The sequence below is a fragment of the Colobus angolensis genome, unplaced genomic scaffold, assembly GCF_000951035.1.
Source record: "Colobus angolensis palliatus isolate OR3802 unplaced genomic scaffold, Cang.pa_1.0 Scaffold197, whole genome shotgun sequence".
NCBI classification, from domain to species: domain Eukaryota; kingdom Metazoa; phylum Chordata; class Mammalia; order Primates; family Cercopithecidae; genus Colobus; species Colobus angolensis.
Window position 1 is genome coordinate 2355073 of NW_012115121.1, and position 16459 is coordinate 2371531.

The 16459-nt window shown below is 38.3% G+C and overlaps 1 protein-coding gene across 1 annotated transcript in view; it reads left to right on the plus strand.

The window, feature by feature from the left end:
- The first annotated feature begins 3047 nt into the window (after positions 1–3047).
- Positions 3048–16459, plus strand: part of HAO1 (hydroxyacid oxidase (glycolate oxidase) 1) — a 60076-nt gene continuing 46664 nt past the window's right edge. The window contains exons 1-2 of the mRNA XM_011941005.1: positions 3048–3279; positions 9242–9393. Coding sequence (XP_011796395.1) covers positions 3143–3279; positions 9242–9393 — 289 coding nt within the window. The 5' untranslated portion in view covers positions 3048–3142. The remainder of the gene's footprint in view (positions 3280–9241; positions 9394–16459) is intronic.

Sequence of the window (16459 nt, forward strand, 5' to 3'; positions counted from 1 at the left end):
AAAAAAAAAAAAAAAGAAAATCATAAGGAAGGGAAAATATATTTACTATTCATAAAGTGTAAGTGGAACATCAAAACTCCTCATCCTTGTCATCTTCACATCGTGTAGAATGAGGAGCCAGAGGAAGAAAAGAAGTTGTTTTTGCCATCTCAGGGGTGGAAGAATCTAAGGAAAATCTACATGTAAGTGGACTCTTTTTTTTGTTCAAAGGTCAGCTGTGCCTACTGTATGCCAAGTGTTTCACCAACGAGATATCCTTTGTCCTCACAGTCACTCCTCAGGGTAGGGATGAATATTTCTTTGTCTTGGTTTGAGTTTCACCAAAAGGAGACCGAGAGGCAAGCATTCAAACACAAGGAGTTTATCTGCGAGGTGCAGGAAGCACTAATGAGGAGTAGGAAAGTCTGATTGGAAGGGAAGGCAGCCAGGTAGGGTGCGGTGGCTCATGCCTGTAATCCCAGGACTTTGGGAGGTTGAGGCAGGTATATCATGAGGTCAAGAGATGGAGACCATCCTGGCCAAAATGGTGAAATCCCATCCCTACTAAAAACACAAAAATCAGCTTGGTGTGGTGGCATGTACCTATAATCCTAGCTACTCTGGAGGCTGAGGCAGGAGAATCGCTTGAACCTGGGAGGCAGAGGTTGCAGTGAGCCGAGATCGCACCACTGCACTCCAGTGTGATGACAGAGCGAGACTCCATCTCAGAAAAAAAAGGAAGGTAGCCAACACAGCATAGATTATGTAGATTATCAACCAGCTCACACTGTGGGCAAATGAAACCCGCAATGTAAAGGATAAGCCTAGAAGTAATCCCACCAGAAGAATGAGAAATTTGGGGTATTTAATGCACCAACTTTCTTGGGCTTGTGGTTGATGGCTGCTCCACAGGGCATGGAACTATACTACTTGGCAGGCTATGTTTATGAAAAACAGGCTCCAAGTTCAAGAGCAAGTTCTCCTACAGGTGTAGGTGGTTGGAATTTAGATAGTGAACAACTGGCAACAGCTTTAAGTGGAGGCTCCTAGATTGAAACTCAGGTCTAACTGTAGTTACAATCATTGCTTTCTTGAGCACGTCTTACTAATGTGAATCTTCCCCAGGTGTTCCATGGTTGAGTGACATTGTAGATTAAGACCACAGGTCTTTTGGAATAGCACTTCCCTATACCCTCTCCAAAGCAAGATAAGACTCTAAGAATTAGTGGTAGGCCAGGTGCAGTGGCTCACACCTGCAATCCCAGCACTCTGGGAGGCCGAGGCAGTTGGATCACCTGAAGTCAGGAGTTTGAGACCAGCCTGGCCAACATAGTGAAACCCCGTCTTTACTAAATAAAAATACAAAAAATAGCCGGGCATGGTGGCACATGCCTGTAGTCCCAGTTACTTGGGAGGCTGAGGCAGAATAATGTCTTGAACCTGGGAGGTAGAGGCTGCAGTGAGCCAAGATCACACCACTGCACTCCAGCCTGGGAGACAGAGAAAGACTCTGTCTCAAAACAAAAAAAAAAAAAAAAAATTAATGGGAAACCTAAATGCTCATTAAGAGACAAATGGGTAAGGAAAATGTATAGATAGATACACAGTGAAATATTATTCAGCCTTGTAAGAGAAGGGGATCCTGTCATTTGCAGGAGAACCCAGAGAACATTACGCTAAGTGAAATAAGCCAGGCACAAAAGGGAAACTATTGCATTATTTCACTTATAGGTGGCATTTTGTTTTTAAAAAGACTTCAAATGCACAGAGCTAGAGAATGAGAGAGTGAATACCACTAGTGGGAAGCAGGGAAGAGGAAATGGGGTGATACAGGTCAAAGGATACAAAATAGCAGACATGTAGGATGCATGAGTCTACAACAGGGTCCCAGGGACCAGTTTTGTGGAATACAGTTTTTCCACAGGCGGTGAGGGTAGGTGGATGGTTTTGGAATGAAAGTGTTCCACCTCAGATCATCAGGCATTAGATTCTTATAAGGAGTGACGTAACCTAGATCCCTGGCATGTGCAGTTCACAATAGGAGGCGGAGCTCAGGCCGTAATGCTTGCTCACCGGCTGCTCACCTCCTGCTGTGCGGCTTGGGTCCTAACAGGCCACAGACGGGTACCAGTCCATGCTGGGGGGTTTGGGACCCCTGGTCTAGAGAGCTAATGTGCAACATGAGGACTAAAGTTAATAAAATTGTATCATAGTAGGAATTTTTTTAATACTTTTTAAAAACAATTTATTTATTTATTTTTTTATTATACTTTAAGTTCTAGGGCACACGTGCAGGTTTGTTACATATGTATACTTGTGCCATGTTAATGACGAGTTGATGGGTGCTGACGAGTTGATGGGTGCAGCACACCAACATAGTAGGAATTTTAGTTAAATAAGTCGATTTTAGCTGTTCCTGTCATACACACAAAAAAGTAAATACATGAGATGATATATTATATTTGCCTCCCTATTGTAACCATTTTTCTATGTATATGTGTCTCATAACATCATGTTGTAAACCTGAAATATATAGAATGAGTAAAAAAATTAGCTGTAAATTTGGCCTTAATGTTCCATGTTAAAGCCAAATGTTTATGTTTGCAATCAGCTAAATATTCTATTGTACAGAAGTCCTGAATTGCATGGATGCACTGTATTTCATGGATGCCTCATTCTGATCATAAGCTCTTGTTTATATGATTTGTGCATGATCCAAATGTGGAAAGAAAATGAGTGGGTAGCCCATTCTGGGTATCAAGCAAACAGCACAGGCACAGACCATGTGTAAGAAGCAGCCTTAGGCAAAACTGAACCAAGAGTGGTTTTATACAGGTATTCCTCTAAGTCTTTAAATTTTTGCTTATTCCTTTGCCCTTTTTAATGTGATAGACACCTAATCACCTTCTGCTGCCTCCCCAACCTCAACGTCGGTGTTCTTTGGCAGATAGTGACTTCGGTGTTCTTTGGAAGCTAGCCTACAAATGAAATTTCAAAGGCTAAGCGTATGTTTGCTCACTAAATGTAAGCAACAGAGAACTAAATCTGAACTTTGGCAAAAGTCTATTAATAATTGACAAATAGCAGAACAGTGAGGATGTAGAAAGCAATACATTAAAAAAAAAAAAAAAAACTCCATCTGGGATAACAATAACCTGTGAAAATGCTCCCCCGGCTAATTTGTATCAACGATTACGAACAACATGCTAAATCAGTACTTCCAAAGTCTATATATGACTATTATAGGTCTGGAGCAAATGATGAAGAAACTTTGGCTGATAATATTGCAGCATTTTCCAGGTAAGAAAATTTATTTATTTTATTTATTTATTTTTTTGAGACGGAGTCTCGCTCTGTCGCCCAGGCTGGAGTGCAGTGGCCGGATCTCAGCTCACTGCAAGCTCCGCCTCCCGGGTTTATGCCATTCTCCTGCCTCAGCCTCCCGAGTAGCTGGGACTACAGGCGCCCGCCACCTCGCCCGGCTAGTTTTTTTTTGTATTTTTAGTAGAGACGGGGTTTCACCGTGTTAGCCAGGATGGTCTCGAACTCCTGACCTCGTGATCCACCGTCTCGGCCTCCCAAAGTGCTGGGATTACAGGCTTGAGCCACCGCGCCCGGCCCAGAAAATTTATTTTTTTAAATCATGTTTTAAAATTACACAAAGACTGTACCAAAATAAGATCTCCTAGTTTTACGTTGGTGGTGGGAAATTATTTGTTCAGATTTATGCTTGGTAGAGAGGGGAAAGTTCTTGGGGGTGTAAGAAATCTTGGGCCTTTAAAGTGTTAAAAAATATTCCAAGCCTGTGAATCTTGAACAACTGACTGCAAGAGCCAACCCTATGTTCACTTCACTTGGAAGTATGATAACAATTAATTTAACTACATATAAAAATAGCGATAAATTCGGATGACTTTTCTTTTTCTTAGTATGACAGTAAGTGCTTATGTTCATGGTGTAGGAAACAGCATTCAATGCCAGATAACCATCTTATCCGGATGAACCAGATTGGATTGTTGGCTCAAATGTTCTTTTCCTGCTGGCTTTTCGTGTTATCATTCATTTTGATTACTGTTGTCTAAACTTTCACTTTAGATTTCAATTTGTCTATGTAGCATTAATCTTTCAACCTTGCTGTTTCATCTCTCCTTCAAAGCACTTCATCTCTCTTCCCAAATTAGTTTTCCCTTGACTTTCATATTTCAAAGCACAAGGTGGTGGATGACATGGTTTAATGTTTTCTGTTTGTAATAAAAACAAGAAATAAAATCATTTCAAAGGTTTTTTTTTTTTTTTTAGCAGTTATAAAAAATGGTTTATTTGCTGGAGCAAGACAGGAGAGCCTTCACTCCACTCCACTCAGTCTCATCCATCTAACATTATGGCTCTTAGTAAAGGCACTCAGTATTGTGGGTACTCATTGATGGTGATAAATTAAAGAGAAAAAGGCAGAAAATATGCAGTGGGGAGACAATCAGCTTTCCTCCCTGATTTCTTCTTTAGTCTACAACAAAATCACTCAAAATCAGTTTTCTATATTTAAATTAGGAGAAATAAAATCATCCCAGCCAAGGTGGCCTCTGGTAGGCAGCACTGATTCACCCACAAATTCATGTAGAGACTGAAAATGGTGATGGGATGAAGGACAGGGCCACTCCCCAACTCTTTCAAGCCTTGACTTTGTCTCAAGTTTTGCCTGGAACCCAAATGAGCTCAACAAACGCCAGGGAAGTCAGGGGAAGGGAAGTTGACTGAGAGTAGAGGGGCTTAAAATTCTGCACCATTATTTACTATTTTGGACTCATTTAAAAGTTTCTGCTCTGGGAAGATGTCCCTTTTTGGGCCAACGTTAACTTTGTCCACCAAAATTTGCCTGTGAGTGATCTCTTGAAAACACCTTAACCCAAATAGGTTATTACAACCAAGGAAATTTCAGACCCTTGACAGATGTATATGGTTAGTGTCTCAGCATTGCTAGGCCTCCAATGCTCAAGTGATTATTTCCATGTATACACAGCCTTCCTCACTTCTTAATTCCCTTTGTCCCATGCTAGCTAATTAACTAGGGCTAATTAGGAGTCTCCATGAGCTACACTGTGTACTACATACTGAGGAAAAAGCAGGGAGCCAAAGTTCCTGTCCATAGGAGCTTACATTCCACTGGATGCCTATCAACCTCCATTGTACTGTTGGATTGAATTGATGCGAAATGGGCCCCAAATAGTTGGCCAAGTGGCGGTCTCAGAGAGGATGCAAAGGGGTGCCCCAAAGCAGATGGATGACCTATGCAACCCTATAAATTGTAGAAACTTTGGGAGGCATAGAAAGTTTGGTGACTTCTAAGTTGTGAACTGGAAAAGCGCCTCATGCCTTATGTGAATTACATGGTATTCCAGTGAGTATTCCCATCCTGTGTGTGTACCGAGTAACTTAGGGATAGGACACAGACAATGAAAATGAATTTGCAGTGCCACCTTTTCCGTGAACCTTGATCATTCTCTTTTGTTCAGCTTTAAATAAAAAAAAAAAAAGGTATTGATCAACTTTCTTTGGAGGACAGCTGATACTATTTTATTATCAACTACTTGAGTTTTTATTGCAACACATTTTAGGGGTTGTTACGTAGCTAATATCTCAATTCCTCTTTTGCTTTGTGACTCGCTAGGTGACCCTTGGTTCCTCACACTGCGTCATGTATTTCTACCAGGGTTGTGGAGACTTTGGGTTGGTGGCATGAAGGAAAACAACCTGAGATTTCACATTCTGATTCTAATGAAAAGTGCAAAACAATCAAACCTCTGATAACCTTTTGTGATGCAAGGTCAGAGTATTTCAAACACATTTACAAAATTTATACACCTCCCTGTCTCACAAGTACAACAAAAGGTCATTTACAGTGACAGCTTTTATTTCTCTGTACTCAGCTCTGATAACCACATTTTGGAGTTCTGGGGACATGGGCCACTCATGTCACCCAACAGTTGCTTGGAGATATTTTTGGGTAAGAATTGAGACTTTAATATTACTGTGGCAATAGAAAAAAAAATGTTGAAAAGGACAAATAAATGGAACCACCCAGAAGAACAAAATTTCTTATTGCAGTTATAACAAAACAGGGCAAATGTCAAGTTGCTACATTTTGCATGGCTGGAGTTGATTGGGATTAATTCAAGGAAGAACAGTAATTTGTTTCTCCTACACATTAATTCAAAGTAACCTTCTCAACAATGGTCTTCACATTTGTCATAGCTTTTTTTTTCTGAAATTATCACTGATGGAAGATAATTCAACAATTTGGACACTTGGAAGCCCTCATGATTTCAGAAAAGGAAACTCTTTTCTGCTGCGTCACCTATTGATACTGAAGATTGCGTCATTTTCTTTTAAATAACAGATAGGTAAAAGTGATGTCATTCTTTCACTTTAATATTTGAGAAATAATATAAACTTACCAGTGACATTGTGTTCTCATAGGCATAAATGTCACAAAATCATTTATCTAGTATCCACAACAGGTGAATAAGGTGTTTTTGCTTTATATATTTTAACTGCTTAGAGTAAAAAATTAATGTGGAGACAATTGGAATGCAATATTATAGTATTACACAACTTATAAAACATGAACCCACAATGTGTAGTTGGTGTGATTCAGAAATAGCATACAGTTATAAAGCTGGGTGAGGCATGGGTGCCTTCCTTCAACGGGGCAGCTACTTTGTGAGGAGTGTGTATATCATTTGATTTTTTATAAGTTGAATTTGAGGCCCTTGTTAGATGTGAGGGGTGGGCCAAAATTCCTGTGAACAGATTCTCATCTTTACCCCACTTCCTTTACTCCGGCATCTCATTTTCTATCCTTTGAAAGCAGTTTGTTATTCAATTGGTTCAACTGTTTGCCAGTTGAGCCAATTCTTTTTCCAAAGTGGAGGCCAAGGAGAGCACAGTCTGGGAATATGGTGAGGTGTTATTTTATGTATGATTGTGGGAAAGTTACTTAAATTTGGGGTGGGGTTGGGCAAGGCTTGGAAAGCTAGTGAGCTATCTGACATAGTTGCTGTTATTACTATTTGAAAAATATCAAAACATGGATGACTCTTTAGATAACATGTATGTTTCCATTCCATTGATTTTATCTAATTTTACGTAGGAATTACGTTCTGTGCATTGGTTGACAAACCTCTGTAACATCCTCAGAACAGAAAATACTGTTTAAGGGAAAGTAAGAGCCCACAGTTATTAAAGTGACTGCGCCACCAAGTGGACAAGCGTAAAGCCACTGTCTGGAGATGGAAGGATTTAGCCTTGCTTTATAAATGGGAATTTGACCTTTAAAAATGTCCCTTTTGACACATACACACGCACACACACACACACACACACACACACAGCTGCTGCCCTGCAGCGTTGTGTGTTCTTTTCATAAAGCTTTCATTGTTTCTCTAGCTCTAAGTAAATATTAATGCCTTCCAAGGCTGGCTTGCCAATGGCTGCTATTAAGATCGTTTTCTCTCATTCTAATAACACACTTAGAGATGATTGGTAATAAAAACTCTCTTCAAGGCTTCTGCTTCTCCCCCTTCAAAATGGAGATCAAAGAATCATGCTGTGAGGGTCTGTCAAGAAGAAAAGACTTTCAGCAACAGAGCATGTGGTGTGACATAAAATAATGACAATTATGATGTTCAAAGGAATAGCATAGAAATCACACAGTAAAACTTCTTTATTATGCTTTTCAGGGACTGGATGTTTTTACTTTATTATGTGAGGAAGGGTTAGATTACAGACCCTTAGCTATTCCACAAAGCACTATAAGGCAGAATTTCTTCTTCCGCTACAGGAAGTACACTTCAATTAAGGCCTTTTTCTTTTTCTTCCTTTTTTTTTTGTTTTCAAGTTACTGCATTACTATATCATACTTCACTATATTTACTAAAAAGTCATGCTGTTTCTGGAAGCAGAGTTAAATCTAGGTAATACTAGATGAATGCTGGTTAGAAATATATGTGTGCCTGAACAACATGTTTATTATACTGGTGCATATTAGAAATAGTGCTGTATTTTCTTCAATTTTAATCAGCAGTAATGAGGAGAATTATAAATCAAAACAAATAGGAGATATATATTTTAACAGGAGGAAAGACAACTAGTTCTCCTGTAAATCTTACTGGTGAATTTTTGGTTGCTGGTTTATTGGTAATTTTCATTCCAACACAGAAGAAGCACAGAAACAGTCATTTAAAATAATTTTCAGGAGTCAAAAACTTTTCAACCCCCAAATTTCAGTTTTTGTCAAATAACATTTTTGAGAAAAGTGTTAAGTTAAACTAATAAAAAAACCCTCTTCATTAGACTTTAATGAATGCAGCATATAGCTCAATAATTTTGAAGAAATCAAATTATAATTTTAAAAGTAATTGCCTGAAGCTGCTGTTGATCACATAAAAAGGAGACAAACTAGACATAGCATATCTTCTTAAACTCTAATCTAAACTCTATGCATTTGTATACCATCTTGATTTTCAAGATTGGGGAAGTGTAATGAAAACTACGTTCACACAAGAACCTGTACGTGAATGTTTGTAGTGGCTTTATTTAGAATTTTGCCCCAAACTGGAGGTATTCCAAATGTCTTTTAGCTTGGGAATGATTGAACAAATGATGGTGCCCCTGTACAATGGAATACTATTCATCAACCAAAAGGAACAAACTATTGATACATACAACAACATGAGAAAATCTCTAATGCATTATGTTAAGTGAAAGAAGCCAAACTCAAAAGGTGACATACTGTATGATTTTGTTTACATGATATTCTTGCAAAGCAAAATTATTGGGACAAAAACAAAATATGTCTGTGGTTGTCAGGGGATTGAATTGTGGAGAGTTTCACTACAAAAGAAAATGGAGACATTTTTGGGAATGATTGAACTTTTCTAGATCTTGATTGTGATGGCAGTTACACCATGCATTTGTATGCATTTGTCAAAATTCACAAAAGTACAGACTAAAATGAGTGAATACTATTATATATTAATTATACTTTAATAAATAATTGCTTGGGAAATTAATTACCCTCTAATTGTTAACTTTCTATCCTAACAGTAAAATTGCCTCTTTTCCATTAGCTTTGTAAAGTCATTTGCTTTTTGGGAAAAAATCCAATCATATTTTTTCTTTTTAACTAAAATGTAATGTCAAAGTTTTGGTTATATTTTTGAAACTCTAAAGCCTTTTATGTTATTTATTTATTTTTTAATTCTAGATGGAAACTGTATCCAAGGATGCTCCGGAATGTTGCTGAAACAGATCTGTCGACTTCTGTTTTAGGACAGAGGGTCAGCATGCCAATATGCGTGGGGGCCACGGCCATGCAGCGCATGGCTCATGTGGATGGCGAGCTTGCCACTGTGCGAGGTAGGAGGAAGATTGTCACCACAGGGACAGAAGGGGGCTAACGTTTATCAACTTCCTTCTCTGAATGCACCAAGCAAACGTGTTCCTTGATGTTTTTACACTCAGAAACATTAAGCTCATAAACTCTATCATCAAAATGCTTGTTCTTACATGTCCTGCTCCTCTTCTTTCCAGCTGTGTGACTGGGCAAGATACTCTCTCTCTGCATTGGTTTCCTTGGCTGTAAAGTGGGGACAAAAACTGTACCTGCCTCATTGGGTTATGGTGAGGATTGAATGAGTTCAGGTATACAAAGTTCTGGCTCAGTAACTGTTGGTTATATTGTGGGTATTAATAGTACTGTCTCAGGAAATGGATCTCTGACAAGTAGACTTGCCCAAGGTCACAGCTAGGTAGTTACAGAATTGGAATTCAGCCCTGTGGCTACCTTATCTCAAAACTCTCCTGCTTCCCCCAAATCAAAGTTGTTCTCACAGCCGAAGAGTACATGGAGCAGTGTGGTTGGTTGTGTTTTTTTCCATGGTTTTGGATCATGATTCTTTGTTATGGATGAGTTATATTCCCAATAGAGCAGTTCCAGCTGCCTTAGGAGGGAGTGATGAGAAAATCAAATAAGATGTAAAGAAATCTCTTATTAGGGCTAATTTATTAATTTCCAGTTCTCTAGCAACTGTGAACATTTGAAAGGCTGTGGAGAGTAAACATTCTCCCCAAATTCTGCTTCAGAAACTCATACAAAAGTTGGAAATGAATTCTTTTGATGCTAAGCAGGACAGGAAAAGAATACGACTATATAATATTTTAAAACATTTTAGTTTTAGGAATTAAGGATCTTGTGAATTCACATCCCTTCTTGAAATGTCTGACATAAAATTCTGTCAGGGATATCAGAAAGGCACAATGAGGTTTTGCCTGACAGACTTAGCAGCTTTCTTAATTCTAGGACCACACACAAATAAGTGGCTTTGGGGCCCCAGCCTTTTGTCTATGGTAATCCTGAAACATAAGTAGAGAGAAGAAAAAAAAAAGGAAAATACTAAATGGGTAAATATCTATACAAAATCAAGATAATAAAGGCCCTTTCAGGCTTGAAGCTATAGGCAACAACCTTAGAACAAAAGAAAACAAATGAACACTAAAAAACTAAGACTTTAGTGTTCTTAAATCTCAATGAAAATAAAAAGTAAATGGTAAACTGAAATAAATTGAAAAAAATATGAGACTGTAAAGGGTTAATGTCCTTTCCACGTAAAAAGCCCTTATATTTGAAGAAGAAAATAATATATTGCTCAAAGGGACAAACAGAAATACATGAACAAAAGATATAAATAGGAAATTTACAAATGGAGACATAAAAGTAACCAATAAACATATGAAAAATATTCAATTTCATTAATAAGCAAAGACATGTAAATTATGACCATCTGTTTTATTTTCTGGATATCGAATTTTTATTTTAAGATCAGGCAGTATGATTAGGTTAGGGAGAAAACGTGCATTCTCAAACAGTGTTGAGAGAAGTGTAAAGTGAAATAATCTTCCTAGAAAATAATCTGGCACTGTATATCGAAGCTCTAAAAATGTAAATTCCATGTGATGCTAAAAATTCTCTTCTAGGAATTCTAAGGAAATAATTATGATTTTTGAGGAAAAAAATCATTCTACAAGGATTTTCATGCTTCTTATTTTTAGCAGGAGAATAACTAGAAAAAATACCCAAATATCTCATAATTAGAGATAGTTTGCAAAAAATATGATGCATAAAAATGGCATCAAATTAAAAAATTATACTATAGGAAGAGTGCAATAGCATAGAATGATATTTTAATTTAAAATTGTAAGAAATCAGTTGCAAACAATAGTCAGGTCCTAAAATACATTTAGTTTCAAATATCGCAATTTACAAATGTTTATTTATAAGTGATGAGATTGCTCCTGACTTTATACTCTTCTGATTTTTGGCTCAATCTTATAAACTCTTCTTTGAATTATTTTGTAAGGAGGAAATTATAAAAATTAGATTTGAAAGAGTAGAGATAAAGGGACAAGGGACCATGAAGAGAATGGAAATGAAGAAAGGAAGCAGAGAAGGCAAAAAGCAGAGCTCACTTAATAAGGCACCCTGGAACCAGCAGATTATTTTTACCACATGTATTAGTTCCTTCTCACACTGATTTAAAGATACTCTTCGAGACTGGGTAATTTATTAAGGAAAGAGGTTGAACTGACTCACAGTTCTGCATGGCTGGGGAGGCCTCAGGAAACTTACCATAATGGCAGAAGGCAAAGGGGAAGGAACGACCTTCTTCCCATGGCGGCAGGAGAGAGAAGTGCAAGCAGGGAAATGCCAGATACTTATAAAACCATCTGATCTCATGAGAACTCACCCACTATCATGAGAACAGCATGGGGGAAATCACCCTCACGATCCAATCACCTTCCACTAGGTCTCTCCCTCAGCACCTGGGATTACAATTCAAGATGAGATTTGGGTGGAGAAACCAAGCCTGACCGTACCAACACATGTTACTTTATTTGATATTTGACAGGTGTTTCTGTCCCCATTTTGTGGGCAAGTAGCTAGAGTTACAGAGAAAACAGTTTTTCATAGCTTGTCAATGACAGATTTATTCTCCAAGTCACTTCTGATGGTTCCAAGACCAGTCTTTATTCTTGGTGGAGTTGGGCTGAGAAGAAAGAGGAGAAGAAAGCAGAAAAGAAAGCTTCTTTAGAAACTATGATTTGACAGTGTAAGTAGGACTATTTCCTTCAGAAGTAACCATAAGAGGATATTAAATGCTTATTACAGTCTTATCCCCTTAGATTTATTTCACACTTATAAAGCAATTATCATGTTCCAGACACTATTTTAAGTATATTATGAGTATTATAGCATTGAAGCCTCAGAGCAACCCAAATAAATAGGTCATATTATTACATCTATTTTACACAGGGGAAACTGAGGCACACACCAGCTGAATAACCTTGCCTAGGGATGCACAATTCATAAGTGATAGAGATGGGATTCAGATAGAGGTATTCTGTCTCCAGAATCTGGGCTCCTTACCACTTTGCAAGAGCTTTAATTTCAGAAAGTCCTATGAAATGTCATGAGGAGAAGCCCATTATGATCCCCTAGAAGTAATTACAGTTTTAGGAACATGCAAAACAGGCCCCTTGGCAGAATAAGTTACACAATAGACATTTGGATAAGGTGGATCCAGCAGAACAAAGAGAGGGTGGTGACATCGAGATCACAGAGGAATTGGAGAAGGCAATGGAAGTGTGCACATGCTGCACTCAAAAATCTAGGATCCTCCATTGGGTTCCTATCAGGGAAGCAACATCAGAGTTTCTATTCTGTATTTGTACTAGAAACCTTTCTCCAGGGTTTCTAAGTTTTCTCCTATGTTTCAAAGACCATCTATAGGTTATTAGTCTATTTAATATTTAGGTATATCCAGAAAGCTGACGGTCATCAGCTAATAGTAGCATGCTCTTTGGCAGGTGTGCTTTGGTTGTGGGACAGTAGGTTACTTGCAAGGAAAGGATGAATGCCTGGAATAGATGGTGCTTGTGCTCTGGATGTATTCCCGTCTTGCTTCCCATTTCCATCAGACCTACCACTTTTTGCCTGACATTATCTCTTGCAAGATGAACCCATGGATAGGTGTGTTTGAAGTAGGGGAATGGGAGAGAGGGTTCCCTAGCCAATGATGTACAGCAGTAGGTGGATAAATACCCCAGCTCTCTTTGATCAGGGTAACGGAAGCATTTTCTAATATGGTCACCCACTGATTCTTGGAAGGATTGAGTCACATTGTCCACAGTAGTTGCCTGCCCATGAACATACCCTCTTTTACTGGCTTTCTTCCCATTCTTCTCTCACTTCCCCATTCCTTCAATTCACTGAGATCGTTTCCAAATAAGATGACTTGCTCTCACAAATTTTTGGCTTCTGGAAGTATGCAAAGCAGGATAATAGCTAACTGAAGGCTATAGATAGCCACAGGCAAATTTAAGTAACAGTGTAAGAATATTCATACTTGGCAGAGATTTATTTATGAAAACTGAGAAAATTTACATGGAATTATGAAGTTATTATTGGATTTATTCCATCATTCCTAGAAAGAATATGGAAATCCTCTCAAGCAAATCAATCCTTGGGAATATGGTGAAATCTATGGAACTTGTTGTGGAGTATTTTTTTTTTGTTACCCTCCTAAATATCTGGCCCCTAAGCATTCCTGTCTCCAAGGACTTAGACCCTAGCAAGGAAGAGAAGTTGGAGCCAGGTTCAGAAAACAGGGGTTATCAATCTCTCTGGAGAAGTGTCCCCCTCAGCATGGTCAGTGAGAGTAAGTGAAACCCATTGGTGTCCACAGGCAATGGTCTGGCCTGAGTAATTAGAATGGGCCTCCAGAAAGTTCTGGGAATTGCTATGGTGCCATAGTCTCGTTTTCCCAGTTGACTGTCCAGATTTATTCAGAGTTCAACTTCAAGGGCCTTTCTGCCCTTCCTCTCACAACTGTAGGGCACATCCACCTTATTAACTGGGACTGAGGACTGATCTTGACTCTTTTTTTTTGAGACAGAGTCTTGCTCTATCACCAGGCTGGAGTGCAGTGGTGCTATCTTGGCTCACTGCAACCTTTGGGTCCCAGGTTCAAGCGATTCCCCTGCCTCAGTCTCCTGGGTAGCTGAGACTACAGGTGCGCACCACCATGGCTGGCTAATTTTTTGTATTTTAGTGGAGACAGTGTTTCACCATGTTGGCCAGGATAGTTTGATCTCCTGACCTCGTGATCTGCCTCCCAAAGTGCTGGGATTACACGTGTGAGCCACTGCGCCTGGCCTGAACTCTACTCTTTTACACTGCTGCATGGTTGTAGAGTGACCAATGAAGCTATACATTTTTCATTTTCAAAATGATGATGAATACAAGGTTACCAAATAAAACACAGAGGGCCCATTATGTTTGAATTTCAGATAAGCAACAAATCATAGATGTCCTGTATGTTTGCTCAATCAGAGCTCTCACCTGTAGGAGTTCTTGTGAGGATTCATGAAATAAATGCTAGAAATGCTTATATACTATCTTTATTTGCCCCTCAGAGCCCAAAGTCCCCAAAATCTTTATCTTTCACACACAAAAACTCACTTTCAGTAAAGAATATTCCATTTACATCTTAGTGGAAATAAAAATTGTTCTTTTTCTTTGCTAAAAATATTTTTATTTTAAGCTTTATGCAGAAACCTTGGGAAAAAAGGGTACCTTTAGGAGCCAGGCTTGTAATGTAAATGTCCAAAAAAAGATGAAACTGAAACAAACAAACGAAACAACAGTGCAAGCTCCTGGGTGGAGACTGCAGCGAATCTGAGATTTCATGTTCTATCAGAAGGGGGCAGCCACATCTTAGCTCTTGATGACCCAAGGGAGCAGGGATGTGGGGCTGCCAAATCTTCCAAAATTTTAAGAGAAGCCAGAAATCTTGATTTCTATGTACAATCTCCTGGTTTTTAAATGTGGGCAAATAAATCAAAATTCCCTAAAACACTGTTTGGGGCAACAATGTGTGGGCCAAAGTAAATACTTTTGTGGGCTACAAGTGTCCCCTGGGCTGTCCATCTGGGACATCAGATTTATGTGGAAATTTACCACGAACTAGTTTTATTTCTGTGGCAGGTCATTTTCACTCTCTAGGATTACATTTCTTCATTGATAAAGTGAGCTACTTGAGCAAGACCAGTGGTTTGAATGCCACGTCCCAAGGAGGCTGGGCTTGTTCCCAGGGATCTTACAGAACTTAGGTGTGACACTGAGCATGCAGCTACTTGTATTGCATTTTGGCATTCAAAAGAAAAGTTCTTTAAATAGTTCTACTGGTAAGACAAAAAAAAGAAAAAAAAGAAAAGAAAAAAAGAAACACACACAAGAAAAAACGTTCACAACAAAAATCTCCAAAAACAAAAACCCAGAAAATTGGCATAGAAGTGGAGGATGCTCTTTGCAATATTTTCAGTATACAAATAAATGATTTTGATCCCATTTAAAACTTTATCAAACGCAAAAAGAGAGACAATTGAAAGTATAGAGCTACCTTTTCTAACACTTCTGAAATTTACACTTTATGTCAGCCCTTGAGGTTTTAGATGCACTTTATGTCAGGCCACTTCTTTCCACAGAACTGTGTCAGCCCTGGAGGGTTTAGATGAGGCAGTGAGCATTTGAGTGCATTTGATGTCCATTTCTCAAAGTACATTCTTGGTCTGTAGGAGAGGAACAAGATATGTAACTATCTCTGACCATTGCTAAAAACATAAACATGTATTTAATAAATGTTGCATAAACTCTGAAAGTGATACTTCAAAGTCTTGTGAAAAATGATGATCACTAGCATTTATAGAGCAATTAGTATGTGCCACGCAATTTGACTTTATTGTTTATTCATCTATCCTTACCACCATCTTAAAATGTGTGAGTGCAAAACCCTAAGAAACTTTCTCCAACGTTTGTGGATGTGGAAATCAAGGCTTAGAAAGGTTAAATGCCTTGCTCCAGTTATTAATCATTTAGGCAGTGCTACCTATAACATCCTGCTCCGTTACTGGTATTTTGAAATGTCATTAACTATAGGAAGAATCCTAAGGCAAGCACCATGCTATCATCTTAAAATATTTATTGCAAACATCCTATATTTTATTGTCTTATCTTTTTAACTTTGAATAGATAAAGCAAGCCACAGAAAGTGAAATTAATTAGGAAATACTCACTTTTTGCAAAATTTAGGAGCATAAACAATGGGTCATGAAGTACAATCGAACAAAAATAAAATTCTAAGAAGTCTTTTAAAGTGGAAGAAAAATATCTGAAAGATACTGAATGGAGGGCAGTTTTTCATGTACTGTGTTATGAATAAAAAATTGATTCAATAGGTTACTTAATCAACCTTTTAATAGTTGTAAATCTCATAATATTTAAGCTGTTTTATAAGTGCCTCTACTTATAATGGCACATCCATTTGAAACTCTAGCAGATAATTTTTATTTATGTTTTTGAAATTTT